The 27,264-nt window shown below is 49.5% G+C and overlaps 1 protein-coding gene across 1 annotated transcript in view; it reads right to left on the minus strand.

Annotated features, from left to right (window-relative positions):
- Positions 1-26,237, minus strand: part of SYT17 (synaptotagmin 17) — a 34,940-nt gene extending 8,703 nt beyond the window's left edge. The window contains exons 1-7 of the mRNA XM_032126121.1: positions 26,162-26,237; positions 23,138-23,155; positions 21,686-21,834; positions 16,448-16,596; positions 15,411-16,030; positions 6,163-6,283; positions 5,347-5,502 (exon numbers count right to left, since the gene is read on the minus strand). Of these exons, the coding sequence (XP_031982012.1) occupies positions 5,347-5,502; positions 6,163-6,283; positions 15,411-16,030; positions 16,448-16,596; positions 21,686-21,834; positions 23,138-23,155; positions 26,162-26,176 (1,228 nt within the window). The 5' untranslated portion in view covers positions 26,177-26,237. The remainder of the gene's footprint in view (positions 1-5,346; positions 5,503-6,162; positions 6,284-15,410; positions 16,031-16,447; positions 16,597-21,685; positions 21,835-23,137; positions 23,156-26,161) is intronic.
- Between the last annotated feature and the right edge of the window lie 1,027 nt (positions 26,238-27,264).

Consider the following 27,264-nt stretch of genomic DNA (forward strand, 5'->3'; position numbering starts at 1 on the left):
AAGCAAAAGCAATAGGAGAAAGGAGAGATGAGCAAGTCAAAATGTAGATGTGTGATGTCTCCAGACACAAGGTGGTTTCCAGCCCTGCAAACAGCATCTAGAGATGATGCTGGTATCTCAAGGTCACACTTCCACAAAGCCAGGGAGACCAAAATTCAGATATATTTCTGGAGAAGCCTCAGGAAAAAAAACTTTATCAACCTTCAACCTGCTCAGCTAATTGGGACATTTGAAAATCAGTCTGTTAATTAAAAAAAATACCACTGAAAAGCCTCACTATCTCTGCATCCTGTTGAAACAGGCAGCATTGCTTCAAAAAGAAAACATTTCAGTGAAAGCAACCCAAACCCAGAACTACACCATTATCAATATTTTGATACCAACATTTACTTTTTTTTCCCCTTTAGAAATACAAGCATCATTAAATGGTCCCCACACTTTCCTAAAGGCCAGGGGGAAATGAGCCAACAGAGGAACCAGGTATATTGCTATTGAACAGCAATCTGTTACTTTAATCAAGGACTGCCTATTAACTGGAAGTTAATTAGAGCTCCGGGATAAAGCATTAAAGTTATCCAGGGGTCTGAAGACACGTGCTGTTACAGCACTTGGGGCATGGAGGTGGCTGATGGCATTGCCACGGCCCCTCTGCTGTAGCCAGGTACAGGTCTGCAAAGTCTCAACACTCTCTCAGAACAAAAATATGCCAAAAAAAGAAATAAAATGGAAAAACTGGTTCTAAGTCTTTACAGAAGACAGAGACATTGTCCATTTTTAAAAAAACACACTGAAAAGTGAAGAGTATCACAAAATCCTACCAGGAGACAGAGTGCCCCTGAGCTGCACCCTCAGCCAGGACTGACTGGGAAGTTCTCACCAGTGAAGGTCCCACACGAATCGAGGCCAATCTCCCCATCAGCAAGCACACCCTGGCCCAGCCTGCTTCCCTCTCCCAGGCACAGCATCCTGCCCTGCAGAGCCATGGCCACCCTCCACACAGGAAGGGAGCAGTGGGATGAGCCCCAGCCCTGCTCTCCACCAGACGCCACCAGCCCCAGCTCTGCCCCAGCTCCAGCTACTCTCTCAGCCAGGTCAGAAGGCAAAGCAGAGCTTCCCCTCTACAATTGCACAGACAGTACCCAGAGCACGAAGATGATTTCTCCCTCTTTGGGGACTCTGCTTGTGTCACAAGCCCTACAGATCCTGCCATGCAAACATGCCCAAGAGCTCATTTAAATGGAGAAAGACACACAGTCACCACAAGGACCTTGGGGAGACAAATATCCCCTCACTGTGAATACTGAAGGTTGTCTTTTTCATGGTAAGTGATGAAAAGATGCTAAGGAGTCCCCAAGACACAGTTTGCCCTGGAGTGCTGGTGGTTTTTATTGGGCCATCTGGGCTTTACTGCAGTGCAAACAGCATTACTGACTATTGTTATTAACAACGTTATAATCATTAACAAAATACTGCAGTGCTCAGGTTTCAGGTGTTGTCTGCCTTCCTGCTGCCCAGGCCCAGCTTTCTGATGGTTAGGCTGAGATTTGGAGGACAGCCCAAAATCCCTCAGTGGGGAGAGCCCAGCGTCTCCGGGTGCCCAGCATCCGGCCCTCCCAAGTACAGAACCTGCACTTGCATCTCAAATATTCTTTTTTCCTCTTGGAAACAACCTTGGGCAGCAGCTGCTGTCAGGGCAAACTCCACCTTCCCCCCTTGCCATCAGCCAGAGTAACACCTTTGTTCACAGGTGCACATGGTTAGGAGAACAGCCTGCCTTTCAGAGCCTGCCCCATTTCTCTGCAGGAGCTGAGCCCATGACTTGCCTGCACTCCAGCAGAATTTGGCACATGGGGCATTGTGTCAGGTTGCCAAAAAAACCCCAGAAAGTGGAAAAAAGAACCACCCAAACCAGTGCATTTCTTTTACATTATGTATATGGCTGCTCATTACCCAGACAACATGTTTGATGAAGTAAATGAAAATCAAACATCCTCTCCACCAGCTGTTGTCTCACTCGTCATCTTTTTTTTTTTGGTCAGGACATTAGACTTGTTATGAGTATCAGTGGCTTTCCTGGTTTCAGCCTCTTTTGGGGAGAAGCTGTGAACAGACAACACTTGCAGCAGCAATCCTGACTCTGGGTGCCTTTTCCTGGAGAGGACATTTCAACCAGAGCTCATCCCACCTCATTTCAGGCACTGACCTGGGACATGGGACTCAGTGACAGCTCCAGTAAGCATCTGAGGAAGGAGCAGAGGGGAAGGCAGGAAGACAGCTTGTACAGGTGTCCTGCACCAGGGTGGAAGGAGAAGCATTTTGGTCTGTAAATGCCAATAATTTACAGTATTGACTCCTTGTATGCCTAAGGAGGAGGAAAGACCAAAGAAGCAGCCCAATCACCCCCTCCTCCAATCCTGGCTAACACAGAGCTCTCCCTGTGCACATCCTCTCGGAGGCACCCAGGGCCCCTCTCCAAACCCAGCTGTGCTTCAGCCCTGAGTTTGTTCTGGAGTTCAGCTCTCCAGAGCACCACCAGGAAAGCAGGGATGGTGCTTTACCATGTCCTCAATGTTTGCACACACAACCCCTGCTAAATCACAGCAAAACAGTGGAGAAACCCGTACCAGAATGCACTAAACACAGCTTGATTCAAGATGCACAGGAGAAAAACACACAGGGGGGAAAACAAAATTAATCTTACTTTGTCTGGATAGGGCCTTACTTTGCAGTGTGGTACCAGCCCCACTGGGAGCCAGGAGCCCCAGCTGATGGGAACTGGCAGAGTTCCAGGGCTTTCCAGTGAAGCCAAGCCAATGTAAAGACAGCTGCAGACTGGGTCCAAAATATGAAGCCACAATAAAGGTTCCTTTAAATTATTGAAGACATACTCACTTCTGGCTCCCATGACTGCTTTCACAGCTCTCTCTCTCTCCATTCAAAGCATCATCACCCACCCTTCAAGCAGGATTATTTTGCTTTTCAATTGGACTTTGACTCAACAGCAAATTTAATTAACTGACCTAATGGACTAGAGCTGTGGATTAGAAGAGAAAAGAAATAAAAAACAATTCCAAAGGAAACACACAACAGAAAGAACCACCACTGCAGCAAAAAAGAACCCCAGAGCACCTAAGTTAAAAAAACAACAAAACAAAACTACACCCCTGCCATGGAGAGATGCAAAACAGAGATCCTCACAGTGCAAGATACCCAAACTGCCAAGCATTTGTTCTTGATTATCTTTTAACAGAAGATCCCAAAGCCCTTCATGAGTCCTTAAGCTGCATAATACTGTTAGGTGCCAAGGATCTCTGTGGGGAACACCACAACCCCCTTCCCAGAACTTCAGATACTCCTTTAAGCAGAACCCCACAGATGCACACAGGAATAAAACATCTCCACCAACCTCAGGAGCAGATCTGTCACTCGGACGAGCACTGAATGTGGCTCAGCATCCTCACCAGCAGCACCACGTCCCCTGAGCCAGAGTCCCCATGACAAACAGTGCAGGCACTGAGCCAGCAGAAGGCTGTGCACACATGACCAGCAGCCCTGGCTCCAGCTCTCTGTTGGCTACACAAACCACACATCTCACACCAGAGTGTCCCAGGCACAGCAGAAGCAGCAGCCCAGGGAGCCCAGGCTGCACCTCACCCTTCAGTCCAAGGGCAGCAGGGCAGCCTGGCCCCACTGCTCCTCCCAAAGCTCTGCACGTTCCTTCCCAGCTTTGGAGCTGCTGGGGACATTTCTGGCCTGGGATTATTCATTGCAACGTTCAAAGCAAGCAGTGTGTCACTCAGAAAATGCAGCCCTGCTTGCGAGGCTCAGCGCTGAAATCTGACTGGGTGATGGATCAGCCATCCTCCCATTGGCTCATTTGGGAATACATCCCTTTGCACAGAAAAAAAAAATACTCAGAGACCCACTCATTAACCCTAAGCTCATTCACTGTGGTGAGGAGCAGCGTGCTCCCCTCACCCTCCCAACTGCACAGAGCTGCTTCTCTGTTTGCCTTCTCAGCTTCCAGCAGGAAGAGGGGAAAACAGAGTCACAAGATCACCTGATGGAAGCTTCCAAGAACAAATTCATCACTGCACATGCAAGGTACAGTCAGGGTGACATGCATGCAAAGCAGTGATTAATTACAGGTGTTTTGCTGAGGAAATTTCTGAGCACGAAGGGCAAAATTTAAATTGCTGATTAGCATCACTTTTTGTTATAACATGTTTGAAAACAAACTGATGGGTTGGAATAAGCCTCCTTGAACCAGCTTTGACACCTGTATCTTCCATATAAAAAGTAAAATTAAAAAATCCTTCCATCATCCTTTCAGAAGCAGAACCCTTTCTCTTCATCAAAAAAAAAAAGGTGGGTAATGGGTGGAAAGTTGTCAAAAAAAGTGTTTGTGAAGCGTGAGAGCCCAAGGTGGCAGAAGAGTGTGGGTCCCAGCACCCAGCCCCTCTGAGCCTGCTCCTGATGGTGCCCGAGCTCCACAGCTCCACAGGGTGGGTGAAGTCATGGTGTGGGAGGGAACCCCACCCTTCCCAGGGTCCCTGCAGCCCTGCTCAAGACTTTTATGGTGGAAAACAGCAGAGAAAGCCACCAGCCTCAGCAGGTCCCTGGCCCAGGACTGTAGCCCAAGCAGGGAGCATCCCTGTGCTCTGCCACTCCTGCTCCCAGCAGCGAGGCTCTGCTGCCTGTCTTCATGCCTCAGGAACAAAAACAGGAGATTCAGAAACTGCTTGTAAATAAAAATTCCTGTCCCAGCCAAGCATCTCCAGAGGTGAGCTCTGGGACTGCTCGTGGCCCCCAGGCTCTGTGGTCTGTATCTGGGAGCATGCAGGGCTTGGCACTGAGTCCCAGCCCTTTAGAAACAAAGGCATGAGCAAACCCTGCTCACGGAACGGGTGAGGTCAACGTGGAACACCTCTAGCTGCATCCTCTCACCAGCAAACCACGTCAAGTACCACAAGTGCCTGGGCTCAGGGATCATTCACTGCTGTCCTCTCATTCCTCTCAGGTTTGACTTTATGCCCAGGCTGGTTGCCACTGAGAAGGGCAATCACTGCTCCACCTCTTCCTCTGCACAGAAGCACTTCAAAGGGGACCAGCTAAGCACAGGACCGACTCCCAGCCAATTCAGCTGCTGGGTGGCAGTGCTGGGGACAGCTTCTGCAGAGGACAGAGTGCTGATAAAGCTTCCCTGGAGACCCCAGTGACGGCCACCCCGTGTAGGGTGGGACAAGCAGTGTCCTGCACAGGCTCACCTGCACACCCACAGCTGCTGCTTTGTTCACCTCAGAGCCAACCACGACCGTGCCAGGCCAGTACCACCACCACAGTTACCTGTGAACACCAGGCTGGCATTCTCCAGCTCTTCCTGGGGAACCTTGAAGCTGAAGGACTCATTGTAGAAGGGATCTATCGTGCCCCGCATGCAGGAGGTCTTCTTGGTTTTTGTTAATTTTAATCCGTGAACAAGCTGAATTTTCACAAAGGGATCTGGCAAAAAGCACAAAGCACAGGCTCTGTGTTACGGGGATCGTGATGCAGCACCCCTGCTCATGAGGGCTGGGCACCACAGGGATGGACTGTGCTGGGGAGTAGCCTTTGGAAATGCCTGGGACTTGTACCCCCCTCTGCGCCCACAGATTTGCAGCGGGGACAAAAGTCAGGCAGCTGGGTTAAAAACAAAACCACAGTTAATGCCAGCCTTGACAGAGACCAAGCATGCTGTTCTTTTTGGAAAATGCCAATGTTCTGGCAGCAGCAGAGGCTGGGGCAGGGAGCATGGGAAAACCCCCTGAGGACATGGGCACGAAGCAGTTCCCAGCCAGAGTGCCTGGAGCCAGCAGGGAGCAATGCCCACGGGCTGCCTTACAGAACACAGCACAGGGAGATCAAAGCCCCTGGCTCCTCACCTCAGCCTGGCTCAGAGATTTTGACATTAAATTTGGCAAACCCTCCACTGTGTCTCAGGGTGAGTGTTCCAAATTAATTTATTGTTGGCTATACATACAAGATGGACATCCAGAGCCTTGTATTAATGGGAACTGAGCACCAAATCCCCCTGGGTCCCCCACAAATTGCAGCCTCACTGATCTGCTTTAAAGGCACATATTCTCTGTGCATGAGTAATGTGAGAAATGCACTGCCCTTTACCTGAACCTTGGCTCATGTCTGTCTGAAGAAGCTGTTTTGCTCTAATGATGTCCACGTTCAGTCTTCCTGCACTTGGTAGGTAGTTTAGTGACAATAGCAGCTCTCCCAGCTCCACTTCATTCTGCAGGGAAAAGAGAATGTGGAAATTTAGAACAGAGCTCGGAGGGGAAGAGAAGGGAGAGAAATTAAATAAATCCCATTTGTCTAAGTGCCTGAAAAATGAATTTTAGTCACGCTCTGAACTGCAACTAAGAACCATCTGGTGGTACCTCGTGCTAAGCAGAAACAGGAAAGAAACTACCCCCAAATGAAGATCTTTCTGTAATCACGGATCCCTCACCAGCTTCCCAGCAGCCATGCAAAGAGGACCTGCAAGGAGGCAGAGGTACAAGGTCAGTAGCTTCCAGCAGCTCCATTTTTAATGGTTCCAGGTAGTTCTGATCTTAGCAATGTGCAGAACACAGACCCAGTGGAGAAGACATTCTCCTTCCTCCCCAGCCCCCATGGACCACAGCAGCCACTTGGGAAGTTCAGGCATGCAGGGGTTAATGCATCCCTGGGTCACAGCAAGGCAGTTCAGAGGAGACCATCCCTTGCCACCAGAGACTGTGGCACAGCATAACTGTGCCCTTGCTGCTCACCAGCCTGCACCATGGCCACAGCTCCACACCAACATAGCTGTTCAGCCGTGATTTCTGCTCCTTTTACTTAATCATGCTTAAAACTAGTAATTAAAGAGCTGGAGAGCTCACATCGCTGCTCCTCAGATGTGAGTGTTTAAAATAACCTCTCCCCCCTTGCATGACCTGGCTCTGAGAGGCTCTTACTGTCAGATGCAAAATACACACACTGAGCTACTCTGCAGGAGTGCAGAGCTAGAGCTTCATCCCAACAGTCAAACACTCCAAAGCCAACCTAGATCAGGTGTCAGAGCCCATTCCCAAGAGGAAAAGGAGCTGCAGTGGTACTGCAATCCTAACAAAAGGCTGAAGTATCTTTACTGATGCTCCAAATACTAGATTACAGGAACCAGAGACTAAAGCGCTGGGTAGACAGTGAAGGAAAAGGCTCTCAGAAGAGTCACAGCCTGAACTAACCCAAAGAACCAGGTTCATCAGCAGATGGGCCAGCACATGAGGCACAATCCCTGGCAAACACATCAGTGGCTCGGGGAAACTGAGGCTGGGGCTGCAGGGAAACCCAACCAGGAAAAGCATCTGATTTCTTACCCCGATTCCTTTTGTGACAGCCACACTGTGGGGCAGTATTGTGACTACACAGCGCCCACACTCACATTTACCACATGCATTTTCTTTTGTTGCTACAGTATTTTTGCTTCACTGAGAAGGCACCTCTCTTCCATCAACCTGGGCCAGCTCCCACATCACAGTGCTGCTCCACATATGATGTTTTAAGTTCTTTCCATCAGAAAGCCACTGCCCAACACAAGCCTGACCCAATATGCACACAATACTCACAACTGTGGCAAGGCCAACCCATACCTGCACACACTGTGCTGCCCTGTGGTTGCACAGCATAAGGATCTAAGAGACTCACATCTAAGGTGGTCTAAACACCATCTAATTAATTTAAGCTATCACCTTTCATTTGATTTTACCCAGAAATGCTCCTCTCAGGTCTGCAGCTGGAACAGCCTGCAGACACGTTTATCATCAGGAACAGTCAGTGACTTTTAATGCAGTTACCAGGACAGGATGGAAGCATCACAGTGCCCACACCACCACCCTCAGCAGGAGCCACATGAGGTGGCCCTCAACCACAGCTCATTTTTTTAACATATCAATGACATTTTTAACAGACCCAGTCCTACTTCCACTTGCATTCACTGCCAGTCAGGTTCCATTCAGGCTTAAATTCCTAGAAATTCAGGTGCATTTGGACAGTGCAAATTGGGAAACTGATCAGTGATTTTATTACCTGCTGGGGAGAGACAAACAGCTCCAGCTGCAAATACCAAACTTCTGACACAGCCAGGTGGCAGGCTGGCATGGGGCAGTGATGCAGGACCTTTCCAATCACTTCAGGCTTACAGTGGTGAAAATCCACATTAACATTTGGGATAATTACTTCTGGAGCTGTCCACTGATGGAAGCTGCTGACCTTATCCAAGAACTGCAGGCAATAAGGCATTTCCCTGGGCCAGAGAAGAGCCATGAAGCTCACCAAGGGAAGGCAGATCTCCATGCTTCCAGTTTATTTGCATTTACACTCCATTTAAAAGAAAAAAAAGCCCGGTGTTGTGCACTGAGTGTCAGGCTGGATCTGTAACACCCACTGAGGCACTGGCAGGAGAACCATGTCCCATCACCCCTGCAGAGATTATGGAAGGAGCCACTGTAGTGTAACCATCACACTGCTGCCTAACCCACCCAGCCTTCCACAAGTAAAGGCAGGACCTAATTTTCTGCAGGGCCTAACCTAAAAGGGTATCGGCACCTCCAGAAAAATATTTCTGGCTATTTGAGTAAGGAGAGCTGTAAAATGCTATATTCTATAAGTGTGATCCACCAAAGGCAGCAGGCAGACTGTCAGCAGCTTTAATCAGTCTCAGATCAAGCCTGATCTCCCGAATCTCAAAGCACCTTCTGCCCCTTCATGCTTCTGAAGAGCGCCCACATTTGTGTTAATTATTTTGGGGGAAGGATCACACAGCCCCTGCCTCCAAGGCCACGGCAGGATGGGTGTGCTCAGAGGCAGCAGGGCAGGCAGGGCACGGGCAGCGCTCGCAGCAGCACCGGGAGGTGTCTGCAGGAGGAAGCCCGGATTCCCGGACAGCTCACCTCCCCGGACAAGCGACTCAGCCTTCTCAGGGCACTGAATGCCAGCAGCCAGCTGCCTCTGGTACTACAAACGCATTCCTTCCAGCTTAGCCACGAGGATCAGGGAAACGTGCTTCAAATGCTGCCCGGTGCCTCAGGAGATGTCAAACGCCCAGGAAAATGAATCGGTGGCTGACAGGCACCACACGTCAGGCTGGCACTGCCCCGCCGTGCCGTGCTGCACCACGCTCGCCAGCTTCCTCCTGGCCTTCAGTCACCTGCCATAATCAGCAAACAAGCAAAGAATTCACGGGCTGCTCCGAGAAGCAGGAGGTGCAAGGCAGGAGGCTTTAGTTCCCCGTGCTTTCGCCAACAAGCTCATGCCATGGCTCCCTTCGCTGATGTGACAGTGCTGCCCACCCACAGCTTGGAAACGCTCTGTGCTGCCAGAACCAGCGAGCCCCGAGCCCAGCCCCTCGTGCAGAGGCACCCTGTGCAGAGGCACCCTGTGCAGGCACAGCAGCATCGCCCTTGCTCTGTCTCACACCAGAGCATCCCCAGAGCTCAGGCTGAGAAGGGGGGATGCGAGTTCCTGCACGGGAGGTGCCATCGGCACCCTGCTCACCGGAGGGCAAGAAGTGCCTGCATTCTACACTTCCCAGGTCTTTTCATCAGGAAACTACAGCGCTGTTGGGTTTGCCTCCAATGTTTGGCTCACGGCAGCAGCGTGCAGAGGTGCCCCTGCTAAGGCATCAGTGCAGCTGCCATTATTATGCTGATGACGCTTCGTGCCCAGATCCCAGATGACCCTGGAAAAGCAATTTCCTGTTTGATGAGATGCCGGAGTGACACCAAGTCTGGGATGTCTGAGACTCTCCTGAAGCTCTGATTAACATTTCACTCCTGGCTGTATTACACTGCCAGGTTGGATTTGCAGCCTTGGGCTTGTCTGCGATCCAGAACCTTCTCCAGTTACTGCCTGGGCTGAACCCAGAAATTTTGAACCAGAATTTTTTCTGCTCTTTTATGTCATCTCTGAAACACAAAGAGGCTCCCTCAAAGGAAGATGAGCTTTTAATTAGTACCATTTGCACATCTTGCTTGGACCAGGTAATTCCTTCCTCACAGCTTCCCCCCGACTGTTCCTTGTGCATTGCTACAACACCAGCAAAATTCTGCTGAAACCCTTCCCAACAGGAACCAGAGCACATTACATCACCACAGACATCTATGCATCGCTCCTAATGAAGTTTCAGATTGATTTTCCTCCTCAAGGTTATCTGTGTTGGTACCTCCAGGCACATTAGAAAACTGATGGTTTAGAACAGTTTGCTCTAACAGGCTTTCTGCAGCATCCTGTGACACAGCCATTGTTTTGGGAGGGTTGAGCTATTAAGGACCAGAACCTGAGCAAAAATACCCTTACCAATGAATAGGAGCAGTGTTTCCTACATAACAGACACCAGCTGGATGTATGATGGAGAGAGTCACAAAATCCCTTCTGAAGTCTCACTGTCTTTGCATCAGTTTGGATGGCCATGAGAAAACCTCTATTGTGCAAAAAGCCTTGGGAAGAAGATACCCTATGGAGAGGCCCTGAACACCACCAGCCTCTCCTCTGGGCTCCTCCTCAGCAAAATACACCCCACAGCATCCCAGTCCTCTGCAGGAAGGGCAAAGAGTGAACAGAACTGGGGGGAAGTGATGAGGTGACCAAGAACACAGATAAGGATAAAGAGAAAACAATCAAGAAGAAAAATTTTTCAGTGCTGCAGCTTTAAAGACAGGAAAGGGGGAAAAAAACCACTGAAATGGAACTGGGGAAAAATAAACATGCAGAGTGAAAGAAAAGAAGATAGTAGAACAACACAAGACAAAATATGAAAACAAACCACAGGTTAATTGCTAAAAATGTTGTTATCATGATGGACAAGCATCCACCACAGCATCCCAGCACAGTTCCAACTCCAGTGACCTGCAGGGTGGGTGTATCCTGCCCTCTGTCAGGCTTTCCCCAGGGCATCTCCTCCACTGGCCACAGGTAAATCCCTTCCAGGGTGGTTTTAACATCCTGCTGCTGAGCAAACACGGCCCCATGTAACCATCTCGTACCATCCTGAACATCACAACTGACAGGTCGTTCTAGTGCACTCATAGTATGAAGTTAAAAAAGCAAGTCCAATCCATACTCCCTCTACTATAAAAATGACTTAATTTGAGGGAAGAAGGAATTTCATGCTATTTACCCACCACAACTAGACAGGTTTTTTTCCTTTTGCAGAATGATCTCCAAGCTCTCATTACTGCTGGTCTAAAACATTTATTCCTGCCCACTCAAATCTGCCAAAAGAGAAATGAATCATATGTCAATAAAACTTGGGGTCCTGAACATGTGCTTCAGAATTAGTTTTAGTGGTGAAATATGTGAATCTGAGCCCAGCTACAGCAAGGCCTGCCAACTTCATTCATGGTAATTAAGCGAAGCCACACACATTTCAGGGGATATTTAAGGAGTGCAGAGTGTTCCTACGGGGACTGGACTCAAGAGCCTTTCCATGAGCAGCTACCACGCTTTAGAAAGGCATTAATTACCCTGCAAGAGAAAGCCTCCCAGAACTACCAAGGATGAAGGATTTGGCAATACCTGACATTTTCTATAAGGAATAAGTCCTTCTGCTTAGCTGCTGGCTCTGATGATGCATCGGGTGGCAGCTCCCTCGTGCCTCTGCTTTGGGCTCGATCCCCCTGAGCACCGAGTGCATGATCCAAGCTCAGAAAGTGCTGATGGGCAGGTACAATCTTCTGCCTGAGGCTTGGCACCAAGGAGTTGGTTGCACTGGTTCCTCAGGCTGAGAGGACAGCCTGCTGCTCACCTGTACTCAGGTTCTCTGGCCACCCACTGCTGCTGGCAGCAGGACAGAGCTGCACGGCTGCCTCGTTACCCAGGCAAAGTGCTCTGCTTGCTCACTCACGAGCAGCCCCGTGAGCTGGTAATGAAGATACTCCTCCAGTAAAGAGGAGCTCTACATCCCATCCACAGGCCTAAGGAGCTGATCTTGGTCCAGCTCGCAGTGGAGCCAACAGAGCTGTTGGCTGTAGAAGCTGGACCATGCCTCACCTGGGAGAAGCTCGCTGTCCCTGCTGACACTGCACACACCAAAAGATTCCTGGCTTTCCCCACCTTTTGCAGCTCACTGGGGCTGGCACAGCCCTGTACTAGGGCAGGGTTCCAGCTTTGGGATGAGGGAACTCAGTGTGATGGCAGGACAAGGACTCGGCCCCTGGCTTTATCAGCACACTCTGTGGCTTCCAAGTGGAGCCAGCAAGTGCAAAACAGACGTTCATCTTAACTCTTGCCATTTGGCCACTTTCTCTGCTCTGCCACAAAGCCTCCCACTCCCACCAGTCTGAAGAGAAAACTTCTCCACAGCTCCTGCCATCTGGATTCACTTTCCTCCATCTCTCTCCAGCTCATGATGTTTCTGCCTATAAATTCCAGTCTGAAAAAAAAAAAAAAAAAAATCACGTATTTTGTGTCTTTCATCTTCACATATCACGTCTATGACTGCCTGTGCTTCTCTCCCTCCTGTTACTGCTTATCCAAGCACCTGCTTCAGCCTTTTCTCCTGTGGCTGTGGGGTGCTGCCAGCTGCTGCTCCGTGTCACAGCCCCGGGGCAGCCAACCCAGACTGGCAAATTTTCCTCGACTAATGATCAGAACTGCACCACAGCACCACAGCAGTTTGTGCTGCTCACCAGGATCCAAGGACACCTTCTGCAAAATAAAATGCAACTGCACATAGGTATTTTTTTGCTCCCGTCTGTCACCATCTCTCAACACAAAGCACACTTCAGCAGGCTCAGGTTCAATCCAAGAAGAAACTGATAAAGGCTGTCTGTCCCTCAGCTAATCAAGCAAAAAAGTGAGAAGTATAAAAAAAATTGTCAACATGTCAAATCTATCATTCCACAGGCAGAAGGTTCCAACTAGTGATAAAAAAAACCTCAGAAATTTCCAGCACAAATATCACTGTTATCGAAAGACATTAAAATGTATTTTTTCAAAGTAATAAGCTCTATTGCTTTCCTTCTTCCAGGATTTATCTTAACCCTTTGATCAATGAATTTAATCATCACTAGGATGAAACATGCCTTACTCAATGAACTTAAAAAATTTTATTATTGAGAAAATATGGGAAGATGATGCCAAGCATCATCCCTGGATGTCCTGTACAAGCATTGTTGCTCCCTTTACAGTTGCAGTCTGCCCATTGAGGTAAAAACAGCAAAATGGTATGAAAGGACCACTCTACTGATCAAAGTGTGGAGGACTTTTTGCTTAAGTTTTTCCATATGATAGCAAGGGGATAAATGCAGAAGGCTTCTAAGCCTGCCCATTCAAATGGAGTTTTGTCCTTCTCCTTCCTTTTATAAATATCAGAAATGCCAACTTCTGCATAAATAATTTATCTTGAATGCTAGTGAAGCAGACAGCACTGCTGAAAACAGCAGCAGCTTTCAATGAAACTTTGGAGAGGGGAAAAGGAAGAGCTGGCTCCGAGCTTGGCACACAAAGGCAGAGATGATCTTTTCTAATCAAGGTCTGTATTAGCTGTGGAATGAGTCCATGTAACTCATAAAGAGATGAAAAATACAGAGAAGTATTTATCATGCAAAAGTGGGGAGTGGGGAGAGAAGCAAAACTGCACGGTGGGAGCCACAGGAGGATAATGGCATGCAGAGAGGAGGGCTCTGCCCTCAGATACACAACCCAGAGTCCATGATGAGCTGCTAATACCAAAAAGGAAAAGGAAAAAAATATTGTTGCAGGCATTTGTAAATGAACATTTGGGGGAGAAGCTCTGACAGTGAGAGGGTGCCAGGGACATGGTTTAGTGGTGGCCTTGGCAGTGCTGGCTTAAGGGTTAGACTTGATGATCTTAAGGTCTTTTCTGACCTAAACAATTCCTTGATTTTCCTTACAAATCACTTTGTAAGAACTGTCCCCTTGCCCCCCACTGCCTCTTCACTGAGCCAAGCAGATCCCACTGACACAAAGACATGTCCTACATAAACACACGTTCTGGGTCCCCATGATTTTGACTTGTGCACAACTTTCAAAACTTTCCCTTCTTGCCTGAACACTGTTCAAGCTAATCCCACAATGCTCCTACTCCTGTTACAGGAAATCCAGCTGGATAATCCTGCAGTTACCTGGAGCACTGATCTTCCTCCCCCTTAGGCAATGCAGCAGGTCTGAGCAAGAGAAAACAGTGCTCCTAGCCCCTCTGCACACCCAGAGGGGGCCAAGCAGAGTCAGAGCCCCAGCTGGCTTCACTTACAAACACTTCCTGGGGTATTTCCCTTCTGCAAGTGTCTGGTCACAGATTTCCACTCCAAACCAGACTCTTGGACCCACAACGTAAAACAGCAGTGAGGCCAATGATTTACTGCTCATTTCATCCAATATCTCTGGCTATGGCACCCTTTTGTGAACACCTAAAAATCAAAGAAAAAGTGAACCATCCAACAGGGTTTAATTCAGCAAAGACTCCTTGGAAATTGCAGTTGCAGAGCTGGAAAGGAACTGGGAGAGGCAAGCTAATTACACCAATCTCATGTGACACTCCTGTCCTCAGTACAAACATTGGAGATGCTGCTCACACTATGTTCTTCTCTTGGTTCTCCATAGGGTTCTGTGCCTCCAGCTATGTGGGTGATACCACTAGTGGCAAATTTGGTAGGTAAGCACCATTCCTGGCTGCACAGCTCAGATCTTTCCACTGAACAGCCCTTTACCTGGCTGGCAAGGAGGTGGCCCTTCCCTGAGAACAGGGATGAAAGCACACAGACCCTCTGCATGTCCTCCTCCCATCCCATCGGATGGCTGACATGCCCAAAATGCATGCAACATTCCACTTGAATTAGACAAATGTTTGTGGCAAATTTAGTTCCTTCGGGGATCTGATGAAAATAAACCTATCACTCCTGTGCAGGTTTTTGCTCATGCATTATGCCACAAGTCTGTTTAGATTTCATCTTCTACCTGTTTTGTTGAATCAAATCATTACTGAACCAGCACCAGTGGTTCCCCTCATGTCCTCCAAGCACAGGAATGACCTGGGCAGGACAGTCACTGCATTCCTGAGAATGGATGCAGGTCACTGCAGTGATGAGAAGCACCTTCCCAAAGGTGCAGACTTCCAGAGCAGTCGTGAGTTGTTCTCATTTAAGCTGCCATAGGATCTTTGGTCATGACTATTAAAGACAGCTCCTCTACCTCACACTGTTAGTTATGAAACCAGTCGTAGGCCCACATTATTCCAACCCAGCAGATGCTGTGTTAACAAGATGACAATTACTAATTAGAAACAGCATTACTTGCCAACAGGCAAAGGAACCACACACACACACAAAAACCCAAAACAGCAAGAAAAACTGTGGCAATAATCTGATAAATTCTGTTACCTGAGAACTAGGCACAAGAGCTTTCCACCAGTGTCCACCTTTCACAAGGTCTACATCGCTCAAGGGCATTGACACTTTGCCAATAACACAATGGCGTGAGAATTTGTCAAAATCCACTACAGTTAAAAGCAGAGTTCTTCTCTGGGCTTCTAAAAAGGGGATTTCAAATGTGTACCTCTCCTCAAACACCGGGTTCTGCGTTTTGCGTTTCACTCCGGTCTGCTTGGAGTTCTTCTGATCGGGAAGAAGGCAGATCTTCACGTAGGGGTTGGAGTGAGCCATGTCTTGCCTCGAGCCGTCGTAAGAAATTGGAGGAGGCAGATCTTTAGCCTCGATGACTCGCACTATTAGGTAATTATGCAACAGATCATACTGAGTGCTAAAGTGCAGCATGCCCAGCTGGTACTTGGACAAGATCTCCTCGTCTGTCAAGGAGTCCATATCATCGCTATTTGAGTCAAGAGAGTACAGCCTTGGTTCAAATTTTCTAAAATAGTCATCTGGGGTGTAGGTTTTTCGCAGGATAGTTGGCTGAACTGTTTCTTTCTTAGCTCCTATTATTCCAAACTCAATGGGTTTGATGTCAACTAGCGGAGAACTTGGCCTCCTCGAGTCCAGACCTGAATGAGAGAAACACACAAATCTGATTGTTAGAAAGTCCATTAAAGCAATTACAGGCGTGCATCAGCTTTGGGTGCTTCTCTGGGTACAGCTGTTCTGTGTCTGTGCAATGCCAGCACAGTGGGGCTTTTCTCCCTTGCACTGCCAACAGTTAAAGCACCCTCAGCTACGCTGAAGCACAAGCTCACCTACACCTTTCCCTCCCTGTCCATTCTCACGTGCAATTACCACGCTTATGCTTCAGCAAGAAAAACAGGGCTGGCCCCTTCCACTGTGCTCCTGCAAAACAGGATGAGATCTTAATCAATGTACCTTCAACTTGACTCGGTTCCCTGTCTAAAAGATGAAAGAGCAAGCACTACAGTTTGATTTTCTCCCCCACAAGAATTACATTAATGCTGGAAGGATGACCTTACTTGAAATCCGCCGCGTGAGGCTGTAAGTGGACCGTGATGTATCTGACGACGACCGCCTTCTGTCAGGGGAAACATCCTGAAGAGTGGGAGGCAGCTCGCTGATTGTATTATCAGAGTCTCCATCTTTGTCCTCATTTTGGCTGCTTATCCTGTTACAATGAGAGACCTTTGGATGATTCAACCCAGTACAAGGAGTATATACAGAATAGCAACGTGTTCTGGCATTCCAGGGCTAACCTTGGGTGCTCGTCCCTCAGTGCTGTGGGGAATCTCCTGATCTACCTGGCAAGCAAAAGGCTGAGCAACTGACTTCAGACCTATGCAAAAAGCAGATTCTTCATATTTCTGCCTGTCTTTCAAGCAGACTTTTATCAGTATTAGAGCACGACACAGGCCACTAAGACACATACAACTCAGATGTTGATCAGAAATATTATACTTCTCTCTGAGGGGAAAAAAAGAAAAAACAAAACCCCACAAACCTCCAACTGTAGCTTCCTACTGTAATTCACAGCTACACTTTGGAAGCACAGACTTCACTAGGAAAGAACCAGCACAGAAAAACCACCATGCTCAGATATCCCAAACCTACCACACACCTCCTAGTAAAATATTGCAGGTTTGCCAGTAAAGTTTCAAAACTTGATCTCATAAACACAATTCATTATTTGCTACTTATTGGAATGCCTTTTTAAATAACTGGCTGCTTTTTATCTACTTCTATAAACCAGATGTGATTCTCACCAGACAATAATTTTACTGCCCAGGGGTCTTGGTGGGAGCAGGGAAGTTGGCAGGATCTAAATGGCAAAGCAAGTTTTGTAGCATCTTTGAGAAGACTCCACAGAAGGCTGCCATCATAGAGAAGTCCACATGCAACTCCCCTTTCAGTTTGCTTAAATGTATATGTGTACACACAAGTTGCTTTTAAATAAAACAACATTCTGGTTGAAAACCCCAAGATGTCACAGCTGCAGCAGCTCCTGAAAGAAGTGGGGATCTCCCAGCTTTGACTGAAAGAAGGGCAGGAGCAGACAGCAACAACTACAGGAGGGAAGGTCTGCAGCTGCGTGCTCAGAGGGGAGCGCTGCCCATGGAAATGCAATCACACAATGGGGACGTGACGTGCGGTGCATCCTGCAAAGCAGCCAATCCACGAGGCAGAAAATAGCAGCAGATCACGAGGAAAGCAGCAGCACAAAATGAGCAAAGCAAAGGGGAATTCTCTGTGAATTTTGCTTCCAATCCACCCTTTCTGTGTGCACAGCTCAGCTGGGTATAAATGAAATATATTGAATCATTTTCACTAGTAACTGATGACTGGAGTAGAGCAACTGATATATTCTGCAAAAAGCAGTAAACTTGCAGAAAAGCCCAACAAGCATTAAAAAAACAAACCAACCCCAAAAACCAACTGGAAATTCTTATCCAAGCCCACAAAGTCCACAGCAGGATCCATGCAAATCTCACCAATTCAGACTCACACGACTCATCCACACTAAACAAAAAAATTCTGTTAATAATCAGAACCAAACCCTCTGCTAAAGGGGCACACAGTATCTGCACAGCTCTGCAGCCCATTAAAGGCAGTCCCAACCATACAGTTTGATATATAATCAGTACTTGGAACACAAATAGCTTTTTCATGCCTAAATGCAGGTCCACACAATCACAGGTGGCATTTGGATATGCCTGTGTTTGAGAAGCAAATGCACAGAACGAGGCAGGGTGAAAAGGGAATCAGGAAGAGAGGCATTAAGGATGTTCTACAATGGGTAAACGTAATAGTGAGTTAATAACATACAGATGACCTTTAGTAAGGAAATTGCTACTGAGCCACAATAATTTTTCCTCAAATAAACTTTGGCTCTGGTTAAAGCCGCTCTGTTTCTGTTTAATCCGAACCTTTGGAAGGAGGAGTCACGTCCTGATTTCAATTCAGTCTCACAGTGGGCACTGTTTATCTTTGGGGTTTGTGTAGGATATTCCATAACAGGCAGCTCCAACATACACCCTCATTCCCAGACCATTTCTGCAAGGACCAGGATGCAAGTGCTCCTCATGAAATAAGAGAAGTTACCATGCACTCAGGTCAATGCAACTGGACTCAGGGCAGGAATGGGTTTTTTTAATCTAAGTTGCCACTGCAAAAAATTCAGAAAGTGAGAAAAATCCATGTTCTTTCAAGAGCAAGGGCTTAAACTTGCAGTTTTATCGTCCACTCCTGAATTTCCAGGACAATGAAATGTCTCAGAGCTGCCAAAGGGAAAACCTAGGGCCAGAAAATAAAGGATGGGTCATTAACCACGGGCATTTAGATGTTTGCTCTTCACCAATGAGGACCATAAAAACGGGTTTTCCCTGGGGCATGGGTAGGAAGGTGAGGAAGGAACAAACTGCGTTCTACATTACACCAATGTGTCAGGCCCATGAAGAAGAGGCAAGATGGAAAGATCCCAGCTGAAAACTTAAGATCTATTTTTAAAACACTTTCAGGCTGCAAGCAGGGAATACAATAAATTGATTTGTTCCCAAATTCAATGCATGCATCTAAATGCAAAATATGGTGATGTCAAACCTGTTTTTCATTGTAGGGGTTTCCACTAAATACAAAAACCTCCTTTTCAAAAATAAGAGAAAAAAAAAATAAATAATGAGGGGTCAACTGGCATACACAGATCCCTGAGCACTTAAAAACATACCCATTAAACATCTTAACACCAAGTCCAAACTCTTACTCTGCTCACACATCTAACTCCAGAGACCATTCCCTATGTCCAAAAATGATATAGAGATATAAAAACATAAGATCAACACAGTGAAAACAGAATTCTTCTTTGGTTTCTGAACTCTGAGTCAACGTGGGATTATTTCCACCTTAAACATGCACACACCAAAGGCTTGTCTCTCCCATTCATCAGCAAACAAAATATACCAAATCTGGCTCTTGCCTTTTACTGTCTTTTCCACTTCATCTTCCAGCCCCTTGTTCCTCTACAGCCTCACTTTCTCCCCCTTTCCTCTCAGTCACATCCCCTTGGGTCCTCTATTTCTCCCTATCTCCTCTGTTCTCTTTGTCCTCCTCACTTAAATAATTTCTGTGCCCCCTCACCATTTTCCAACAAAACCACCCTGGAACCACAAAGCACTGTCACACTCCCTGGCATCACTCTGGGTCCACGCCAGCTCAAGAGGAGCCCGCAGCATTTTCAAGCAAGCAAAGCCTCATCTGCAGCTCGTCCATCAGCATGTGTTAACAGGCATCCCTAGAGACCACAGGTTTGCAGCTGCCACAGGAGATGGTGACTTCACTGATCCTAAGGCACGGCAGCATCCAGGTCTCCCAGCAAAGCAAAGCTCCTTCTCTCCTGTGTCCTCCTCTTTGGTGCCTGCTGCCCCTCTCAGGCTTTACCTCTGGGAACTCCCCTTCTCTCAGCACTAGAGCAGAACAGGGAGACCCTAACTGCACCAAACCACCCGAAGCTGGATGGAAAGATGGATAAATGGCCTGGCCTGGGGTCCCAGGGACCTTCCCAGGGCTGTCAGCATCCACAGGTGAAGCCTAAAGCACAACAGGGTTGGAGAACTGGGTTGTTTTTCTCCAGAGCATGTTGTCCTCTGCTTATGGCCATTGCAAGAAGTTACTGTAGGGGCTTTCAGATGGAGCAGGACCAGGGGGAAACAATACAGGCTGGAGAGAGCATTTCATGAGTCCAAAGGTCTCCATGTTCTCTGCCTGTGGCAAAGTCCAACTCATCTGCAAAGCCACCATACACCTGAGACTTGAGACAGTAAGAACAGGGCTTCAGTGCTCACATTGCCCCTTTAGCCACACAGAAGAACCCAAGAGTCAAAACCTACACCCTGGTACAATCATTGCACACCTCAAAACACACTGGCTGTCCCTTCAGCTACTCAGCACACCAGATAAGCTCTGAATCGTCCTCTTGCCACAAGCCCTGCTACTTGTTCCCAAGATGTAATTGCTCCTGCACCAATCTCTCCACATCCAATACTGCAGCCTCATCACTGTGCTCTCCTGTGCGTGATGCTTTCCTATTTAGCATTGATTTTGTTTCCATTCCCCATTAATTGCAGGTGAATCCATTTGTGACCATATATCAGACTCTTAAATACACTGCTCCACACTTTAAAACCACTCTAACACATCTTGAACAGCTCTACTTTTATTGCTTCAGTATTAATTACCATCCTGTTCTACCTGAATTCAAAAGAGTACGTGGACAAGACTGTGATTTAAACATGAGAAAATTTACTTCAGACAACACCAAGACATGAACCTTCCAGAGCTGACACAGAATAACAGCACATACTCACAGGAGTAGATGAAATTACCTGAGTGTCTCAGTGCCCAGGGACCAAAGCCTGAACATCGTATGATGCACTGAATAGGCCTCTCCTGTGCCACAAGTTCTGGACACACTGAAGCCGTGTCCATCAAATGGTCTGCTCCACAAAGACAGCCCAGCCCAGCTGACAAGGCAGCCACTGAAACACCAGAGAGCTCTGCTGCCTTCTGGGTTTCATTAATTCCTCCATGGGGTCACCCCCGTGCTGCAGATTCCTGACTGAGAGGAGGAGGACTTCACTGACTTCCTTTGTAATGGATTTGCAAATATACTAACCAAAGCTCCAGATAAAACTTGGTGCTGTGGTTCTTTAATGATTTGAGAAGAAATTCTGAAGAGTGCTATGGAGATCAAGTCCTGCTAAATGAAACTTTAAATGAATTTCCCCTTCAGAGCACGTAGGAGCTATGCTTTTTCATCTGCCTATGTGATAACCACCTTCATGCTAGGATAAGAAAGTATTTGGAAACAACCTCATCAGCATTTCAGCAAAGCTGAAGTGCTCCAATTCCAAAATGAACTGGTCCATTTGAAGAGGGAAGAGGACTGAAGATGAAAGGCATCTTTAGAGAAGGGGGCACAGCTAAACCAGTTATCAGCTTGCTATGCCAGCTTACAAAACAACTTCTGTCTTACCCATCAGAAAAGGTTTTTACAAAGACTGACCTTGCTATTTAAGTTAACAGAGCTGCCCTTTCTCACCATGCCAGGAGAAGCCTGCATTCCCACCCTCATTCATTCCCTCATTCCTCCTACTCTCTAACTGGCACCCTCTGAATGTCCCATTGCAATTCATATCAACACTCTCACCATAGCTGAGCAGTCCTATTCCTTGGTTAAAACTAGGAAATCATGCATCTAAACTTACAGCCAGGCTGGAGTTTGAGCAGGAAAAGGTCCCAGGATTTCAACTTCATCTTCATTTGTTTGACAACAGCTACAGTCGAAACACTTCTGACAACAATTTCTGCAAGTCCACCGGCACAGCAAGAGATCCGAGATTCGAGCGAGCAAACCCTGGAGCCATTGGAAACCAAAGTACAAGATTACAACCCATCAGCAGCTATTGAGAAAAAACATTCAGCTGTATTTGTGTTTGTGTTTCTGCAACAGAACATTAAGAACTATATTTATTTCATCTATACCAACAGACAAGTGCTGTGCAGTTACCAGCCCAACGCCACTGATGCCATAACAAGGCAGGAAAATAAGCATTCTCTGCAGGTATTTTCCCCTCTAGTGGCAATGTATTATTATGTAGGTTGGCAAGAGGGTGATTTACAAAGCACTATGGCACAGCAATATGCTGGAGTGGAAACATGTGTATTCCTCCACACACATCAACAATCTAATAGATCAGCAAACACACAACAGAAGGAATTAAACCAGAAGGTAAGTGAAAGCTTTGATTTAACCCAGCGAGGATCTATTTAATTAACACAGCGATGTGAACGCACTTCATCCCTGTAGATGTACCAGTAATATCTGTACAACCCATACACACAGAGCATTACAGCCCAACAAACTCACCACTAAAATGGATTAGCCAGAGCACACTATCCTCATGCTTCCCCTCTACTACGATGATTAATTTAATGAAGAACTTTCAATGGTATTTTTTAGAAGAATAGTTGACCCAGAAAAGTCTTGAATTTCTTAGGTTTCCGTGGTGGCTCTGGCAGCACCACCTTTAAAAGTGTCAGCTCCCCAACTGAGTGGGCAGCACCCTGTGGCCCCATTTCCATGCCAGACCCACAGCCTTACCCCCACACTTCAAAGCTCTGCTTTGAGAGGAGCAGAGAGCCAAACCTCAGCTCATTTCCCACCCACAGGAGCCCCAGCTTCACGAGAGGGCTCATTAAGCAGCACAAGGGCACTGCTCTGTGGGCACAGAGCGAGACACACAGCTGCAAGGGCACAGCACCTGCACCCAGGGTCACACCGCTTTACAGCTGTATGTGACCTTGCAATGTTCCTGAGAAACTGAAGAAATAAAGTGTATGAGAGATTCTCCACGGTTATCTCCCCAAAATACTCGAGACATTTGCAGTATTCGTGAGTGCAGACCATGTGGAGGGGTTTCCTCAGAGGAACCTGATCTGCAGAGAAGACTTCACAGGAACAGGGCTTTTTGCTACAGTAAAACACACATTTTTTTCCATAAACAAAATCTGGGCATTGCAAGCCAAAAAATTACCAGCCCAAAATGCAGTGCATTACTTATATCTAGGACATCAGTAAAGAGTCAGAAAATACGACACAATCCTCTCAGGATGGAGCGAGGAGACAGAGCGGGGAGTGAATCATCAGATTAACTCACCTCATTTATTGGTTCCAACTGTCCTTTTAGACATCCAGGGTGAAGCAAAGGGGAACAAAATGAAAAAGACAAAAACAAGTTAGCAATGCTCAAACAACTTTAAATTTTCTGCCATGACATGCCCCAGCCTGGGATGAGTTTGAATTTCTGGCAAGACAGTACCTCGTAGATGTTAGAGGAAGAAGAGGTCTGACTGGGCATCAGCTTCTGCCATTTCCAGTCCTTCCCCACAAAGCTCCCTCTGCTCCTCCTTTCCCAGGAGCAAAACTCCCAAACCCATTTTGAAGCATGAAAATCCTGCTCCTTGCTCATGGGTATCACATGTAACCACTTATTTTGTTTTCTTTAGTAACCTGCCTCTAACTGCAGCAACTACTTACTGCTGACAGCAAACCACATCCAAATTTTTGGGTGGAAAAAAAGGCTTTTCTCCATATTCAGCCCATATCAACGCAGTTCCAATGCCAACTCATTAAGGCAACCTTTCTAGGAAGGGGTGCAGACTGAATACTCTCCATTACACACACATCACTGGGCTCCTTCAGCCTCATCCTCAGATGTCACTTGAAGAACACAGAAGACAGAAGTTAAAGGCTGAAGTCCCACACTCCCATTCAAAAATCTGCACTGCAGCCACCTCCCCCAAGCCACAGAGAAAATCTACAGCAAAGAGAGAAGGCATCACAAACCAGTTTTTCATTCACAAAGCCACCCCTAGAACATTATCCTTGACCCATTATCCTACTCTTCCAAATGCAGAAATTGGTTCCTAGCTTTATGCTCATGACAGGACAAGAGCAGCCTTTTCTAAAGAAGCTGGGATGCAGATGTTGCCTTTAGTTCCAAGAACTCTCCCATGGACCATGTTTTGGTGCAAGCCCTCCTGTGAAACTTCTTGGAAGCCAGTGCTTCTCAAAAAGGCCACCACTTGTTAGAAGCAGTTAAAAGACTAGAAGAGCTGCAGCGCAACGAGACAAGACACTGATTACAGATACCCATGGGCCAACTGTTTAAGAAAATTCTGAGTGGTTAAAAGGGCTTTATAATTCCTTATTAATGCAAAGTTGCAGCCAAAGCGACAGTGTTTTAGCAGAGCTGCAAGGAGGATATTTAAACTGCTCTGAAACAAAGCGTCTGGATCGGTGCCACGCGATTGAACGCCGAGCACATGTCATGAGAAGAGAGGGCTTTTCCAAATGGCCCACAGGGACACACGGCAGGCTCACGTCAAGCAGCCCTCCTGGTCACCATCCATCACGGGCATGTGAGCCCACCCCTGTGTGCCACCGGCCCCGAGGGCACACGCAGCCATCCCACAGTCCGGTGACAGAGCGAGCCTGTGACCACCCACAAACGGGAGGGCAGGGATAAGAACTGAGTGTTATAGCGCTGAAGAGGTAAACAAGTCAACAGCGCCATACAGGGCTGAAATGCGGGGGCCCATGAAAGGAAAGCAAACACGACCACCTGTTCAGCTTGCACCCGGCACGAGGGTCAGGGCTGGGCAAGGGCAGGGCTCTAGGGAAGGCTGCCCCAGAGGCTCTGGGGGATCCCCGGGAGCACGGCTGCTGCGATGCGCTCAGCAACCCCTGGAGAAGGGCTCAGCCTCCAGGGTCGGGGAGGCACCATCAGCTCTGCCACGTCATCCCAACTGGCCGAGCAGACAACAACCCAGATGGGAGTCTCCAGCCACGAGGGAGCCCTCATCAAGGGCGAGGTTGGGGGCTGGGCCTGTTGCAGGGCCCCCGGGTGGGGGTTTCCTGCTCCAAGATAGCACAGCCCCCAATCCCAGCCAGTTCCACAGACCAGTGGCAACAAACCACCGTGGCAGGATCCCCAAGGATGCTGCAGCAGGGTGGGGTCCTCAGTGGTCACAGACCGTGTTTTGCCCCCGCAGTTACACCCCAGGAAAGGCTCACAAGCTCCATCGGCAGTGGACACCGCAGCCTGAGGACAGTGCGGTTCCCTCAGCCACACATCCCCCACCATCGCACCATGATTGAGACGCCGGTGTGGGGAAAACGGGATGTTGCTGCTGTCTTGGTCCTCACCCGGGTACCCCCCCCCTTGTACCCACGGTTCCCGCCGGCCGTGCTGCTGAAGGCCTGCCCGGCCCCCCTCGGGACCCCGCCGAGCCGGGGGCGTCGGGAGCCCCGAGAGCCCCGACCCCGCAGGACACCTCGGGCGGGTCCAGCCGCGGCTGTTCCAGCCCGACGCCCGGGGCAGCTCCCTCGGCATCGGCATCCCCATCCCCCGAGCGGGAGGGGACCGCGGGGCACGGCGGGGCGGGCGGAGGGCGACACGGCCCCGCGGGACGGCGGGCACGGGCGGCGTCTGTAGCGGGGTCTGCAGCGGGGTCTGCACCAGCGCCCGCCCGGCTGGAGATGCCCCCCCCGCTCGGGTCCATCGCGAACTGGGCGGCTGCACTTGGGGTAAGAGCTGGGAAGCGGGCGGCTCGGGGGTCGCTCAGGGTCTGAACAAGCCCGGCAAAAATTCAGCCCCACCATGCTGGGAGAGCCCATCCGTCACCGCGCAGCCCGGGGCTCCCCGCAGCCCAGGGCGCCAGTGCCCCCCGCCCCGGACCGTGCCCAGGCCGGGGCGGCCCATCGCATCTCAGTCTGCCCGCGGGGTTCAGCATCCTCCTCCCTCCAAGAAGTCCTTGTTGTGCGGGATCGGGACGGGCTCTCACGTCCCCGGGGCCATCCCGCTCCCCCAGTAAAGAGAGGCCCGAGGGCTGCTCGCCAACCCCGCGGGCATCCTCTTCTGCCCCAGTGTCTCGCTAGCAACAGCTGCCGGCCCCGCTCCTGCCCCGGCCCCGCCTGGCCCCTCGCCGGGGGCTGCTGTCGCCGCCGGGAACTCCTCCCCAGAAGTTAACCCGAAGTTGAGCACCCGCACCGGGCGCGGAGCACGGGGGGACCCACCGCGGCACCGCACCCGTCCCGCGGACCCCCGGGGACCCCCCCCCCCCCGTGTCCCCCGGGGATCACCCCCGGGCCGCCGCGCCGCTCCCCGCTCCGCACGCACCTGGATGTACGCCATGGCTCCGCGGGGCTCCGCGGGGCTCCGCGGGCGCGCACGGCACCTCCCGCCGCGCGGCCCCACCCGCGCCGCAGCGCGGCACCGCCCCGGGCGGGGGGACGGGGGCGGCCCCCGGGCAGCGGCGGCTCCGCGGCCGCGCAGGCACCGGCAGCGCGGGGACCCCGCCGCCCCCGCGGGCGATGGGGCGGGTGGCGGGCGCGGGGCCGGCGCTCCGAGCGGGCGGGCAGCTCCCGCCCGGCCCTGCCCTGCCCGCGGAGCCTCCGCGGGCCCGCAACAGGTCCGCCGCAGCGCGGGCGAACACTGACCTCCAGAGGGCCCGGCGCGGAAATTCAGGGATGCGAAGCCCTCCTGGCCCCCGGGACGCGGCGCGGGAGGTGCCGCTGGCGGCGAGGCACGGCTGGGCAGGTGCGAGCGGTGGCCGTGGCTGATAAAGCGATTTCACAGCAGCGCTTTCCCGAGAAGAGTTCGCTGGATGAGGAGACGCACCTGAGTTTCAAGACAGATGCAGCTGTTTTGTGAGCTTGGATGAACAAAGTCAAAGCATACAAACTCACACCTTCCCCAGCCGAGATGAGGAGCTGGAGCGAGCAGAGAGCTTGTGACCCACAGACCTCAGTGAGCATCGTGTCCCTGCGCTGATGTGTTGGGTCCAGCCAGAGGCAGGGTGGGAGGGAACGCGGTCCAGCAATGGGCAAATCCCACCACGTGGGTGGTTGGACCTGCAGAAGGAGCAAAACACTCTTGAGGTCAAACTCTTGGAAGGGAAAGCACAGGAAAAGTGGAGCTTTTTGGCCGTTCTCTTGATCACTTGGTGCCACCCAAATTGGAGGCTTCCCAGCATCCTGGTGCAAACAAAGGCTTCTGCCCTCGGTTTTGGAGGAAGCTCTCAGGCTATGCTTCTGGCACCTTCCTGGTACATCGATTCACCCTAAACCCTGGGTAGAGGCAGAGAGGCAGCAGCCACATCTCAGCCCAGCCGGCCGGTCAGGGCACCTCCCTGACTCACAGCAGCTCTGACTCACCACATCTCAGTTTACTGTGGTGAACGGTGCAAACATCTGCTCTGGAGAAGGGGACACTGCAGGTTC

This window comes from Corvus moneduloides, chromosome 16 (assembly GCF_009650955.1).
Source record: "Corvus moneduloides isolate bCorMon1 chromosome 16, bCorMon1.pri, whole genome shotgun sequence".
Lineage (NCBI taxonomy): Eukaryota > Metazoa > Chordata > Aves > Passeriformes > Corvidae > Corvus > Corvus moneduloides.